Source organism: Crocuta crocuta, unplaced genomic scaffold, assembly GCF_008692635.1.
Source record: "Crocuta crocuta isolate KB4526 unplaced genomic scaffold, BGI_CrCroc_1.0 scaffold1421, whole genome shotgun sequence".
Taxonomy (NCBI): Eukaryota; Metazoa; Chordata; class Mammalia; order Carnivora; family Hyaenidae; genus Crocuta; species Crocuta crocuta.
Genome location: NW_027527865.1, coordinates 22,506 through 25,332, shown reverse-complemented (window position 1 = coordinate 25,332; position 2,827 = coordinate 22,506). Strand labels below are relative to the sequence as shown.

Here is a 2,827-nt window from a genome sequence, read left to right as displayed (position 1 = left end):
AAGGAAGTGCTTGGGGTCTCACCAGCTCAATCAAAGTGATCCATCAGAGATTACAGGTGGGATAAGTACTGAACTGGGTTTTACCAATGGAGAACAGGAAAGTTAAGGGAAGTTTTATGGAATGAGACTAGAATTTCCACTCCAGAAAATTACTTGCTATTCCTCTCAGTGTCCTGTGATACTGTAGAGCCAATGAACCAATATAAATGACCCTTGGTAAAATTCTGAAACAAGCTCTTCACTTCTCAACTCCTTTCAAGAAAAATATTTTACTTAGCTGTTATCCCATTCAATGCGGGTCTTATTGTCTGCCATGTAATGATGGTTAGAAAGGATGGAACACCTATGATTGCTGATGTATTGGCTACTTTCTAACACATATACTTTACTCATGTTCAAATGTAAGTGTATAGATAAAAAGCATCTGCTTTCAGAATATTTTTAAAAAGTCATTTGATGATAGAAATGCAGTTTTTTATGGGTGATATTACTTTATTTTAACTGGGAATATTTGTATCAATTTCTCTAAATCTACCAATAAAGTGCCTGCTTAATTAGCTTCATACAGCAGACTGGAAGATGGTTTCTTTGTGGAGACATTGCTTGCTTTCAGTAACTCATTTTATGAGTATCTCTTTACTTTCACTTATTAAAATTTTATGTGTATATATTTAAAAGATGAATAATATGTCAAATAAATCTGAAAATATCAGTAGCTACTATCATGAAATCGTTAATAATTTGAAATCATAAGTGAACATAAAAATATGTTACTAAGAAAAATGTTACTAAGCAACTTAAATTACTAACACTTTTACATTTGGATTAGCTCATTTTCTCCAAAGTTATATAAACAGAAATCTGTTCTTTTTAATGATGGGTTCTTCACTTCATATACCATGTATCATTACTTTTCAGTTACTGGTGGATCTTGAAAACAGCTCCATGTTTACTGATGATCTTGAGTGTCAGAAGCTCTTAATGGAAGCTATGAAGTATCATCTCTTACCTGACAGGCGACCTATGATGCAAAGCCCTCGGACAAAGCCTAGAAAATCAACTGTGGGGGCACTTTATGCTGTGGGAGGCATGGATGCTATGAAAGGTAACAGGAACGGTTTAGAAAGTATTATTCAAAAAAGAAGATATGTTCTCACAACCCCACACATTATGAAGGTGGCATTAAAGCCATATTTAAATGTGTGCATCTAAAACTAATTTTCATAGATAGCACACTTTATTTACTTTTCCAACTTTTTTCCTTATCTTAGAAGATATAATTCTTTAATTAGTATTAGCTAAGCTCTTACTAGGTGCTTTTATTTTATGTCAATAATTTTTATATTTGAGTATTTGCTTTGCAATATAAGATGTTTTCAGGGAAAACTTACTTTCCCTGAAAGTAAATGGAAGGGTTTAGCAAATTTGCATAAAAAGCATATTTGCTTTTTGAGAGAAATAAAAGAGGGATCTCTAACTCTTTGGTGTCAAGATCCTGTTAGAGGCTCAAAGACTAGTTACAAAGAATCTTGAAGTGTTGATGCTACGGGACAGAGAACGAGTTCCAAACACAGGTTCACCTGCTTACCATGTGAAAATCAATAGTCAAGAGACAAGTGATGGTGGGAAAGGAGAGGTTGCTTTATTCAGAAAGCCAGCAACTTGGGAAGATGGTCATTAATGTTCCAAAGACCATCTTCCCAGTCTAGATGAAGCCAGAGTGTTTTAAGGAGAAAGTGTGGGTAATGGTGGGGACTATGAGCACCAGCAGGAGAGGCTGCTGTTCAGGCAGTTCTGTGCCTGTTGAAATCATATGTCAACATAATCCTGAACAGACTTGCTGGCATCCGTGGTAGCTGTTTTCAGAAATGGTCAGGTCTTATATTTTGGGGTATTCTGGTCCTTCTTTCTTTAAGGTCAATGGTCTACAAAATCTTAAGGTAAGTAGGTGAGTTCTGTTACAAACCAAGGGACTTAGGTCAACAAACAAGGAATGTGTATGCTTAAAGTAAGTTAACCCTTAAGACTGACTGTAATGTTGTTAACATTGATAAAAGATCAGCAATTTAAACTTGGAGTAATGATTTTCCATAAGAATTTTATCAAAGAGCATAGGAAAAGTTTCTGAACTCATCATGTCTTCCCTGAACCCTTTGAGAACCTATTTTTCTACATCTCTGCCTTCTTTGACTTTATTTCTTAGACTGTAGACCCATGTTTCCAAAACAATGAGGAAAGGATTTTGTAATTAATATTTATCTGTGGAGAAATTAAAATCAACCTACTTAAAATCTGCTAAATTATCCATAGAAGTGCTATTTGGTACCTTATAGAAAATAATGCAAAAGTCAAAATTCTGTGCTACGGGAAACCAATTATTTATTTTAAAATGTAGAACTGGAAATTAAAAGACAGTATAAGAACTATGCCAATTAATCATAAACTTATAAAACAAGAGCTTGTATGGGGCGCCTGGGTGGCTTAGTCGGTTAAGCGTCCGACTTTCGCTTAGGTCATAATCTCGCGGTTCGTGGGTTCGAGCCCCACGTCGGGCTCTGTGCTGACTGCCAGCTCAGAGCCTGGAGCCTGTTTCAGAGTCTGTGTCTCCCTCTCTCTCTGACCCTCCCCTGTTCACGCTGTCTCTCTCTCTCCTAGAAATAAATAAAAATATTTAAAAAGAAAAAAAAGAAAAGTGTTTTTCATTTATTCCTATGGTTGACTCTATGTATTTGGAATGAAATTCCCTAAATATGTCAAAATCTGCCTTAGGTACAATATATGTGTGAATAATAATTCTTCATTTCCCACCTAGGTAATTAATCAGAAA

The 2,827-nt window shown here is 35.4% G+C and overlaps 1 protein-coding gene across 1 annotated transcript in view; it reads left to right on the top strand.

The window, feature by feature from the left end:
• Positions 1-2,827, top strand: part of LOC144245579 (kelch-like protein 4) — a 21,663-nt gene that overhangs the window by 13,064 nt on the left and 5,772 nt on the right. Inside the window, exon 6 of the mRNA XM_077780978.1 lies at positions 919-1,105. Coding sequence (XP_077637104.1) covers positions 919-1,105 — 187 coding nt within the window. The remainder of the gene's footprint in view (positions 1-918; positions 1,106-2,827) is intronic.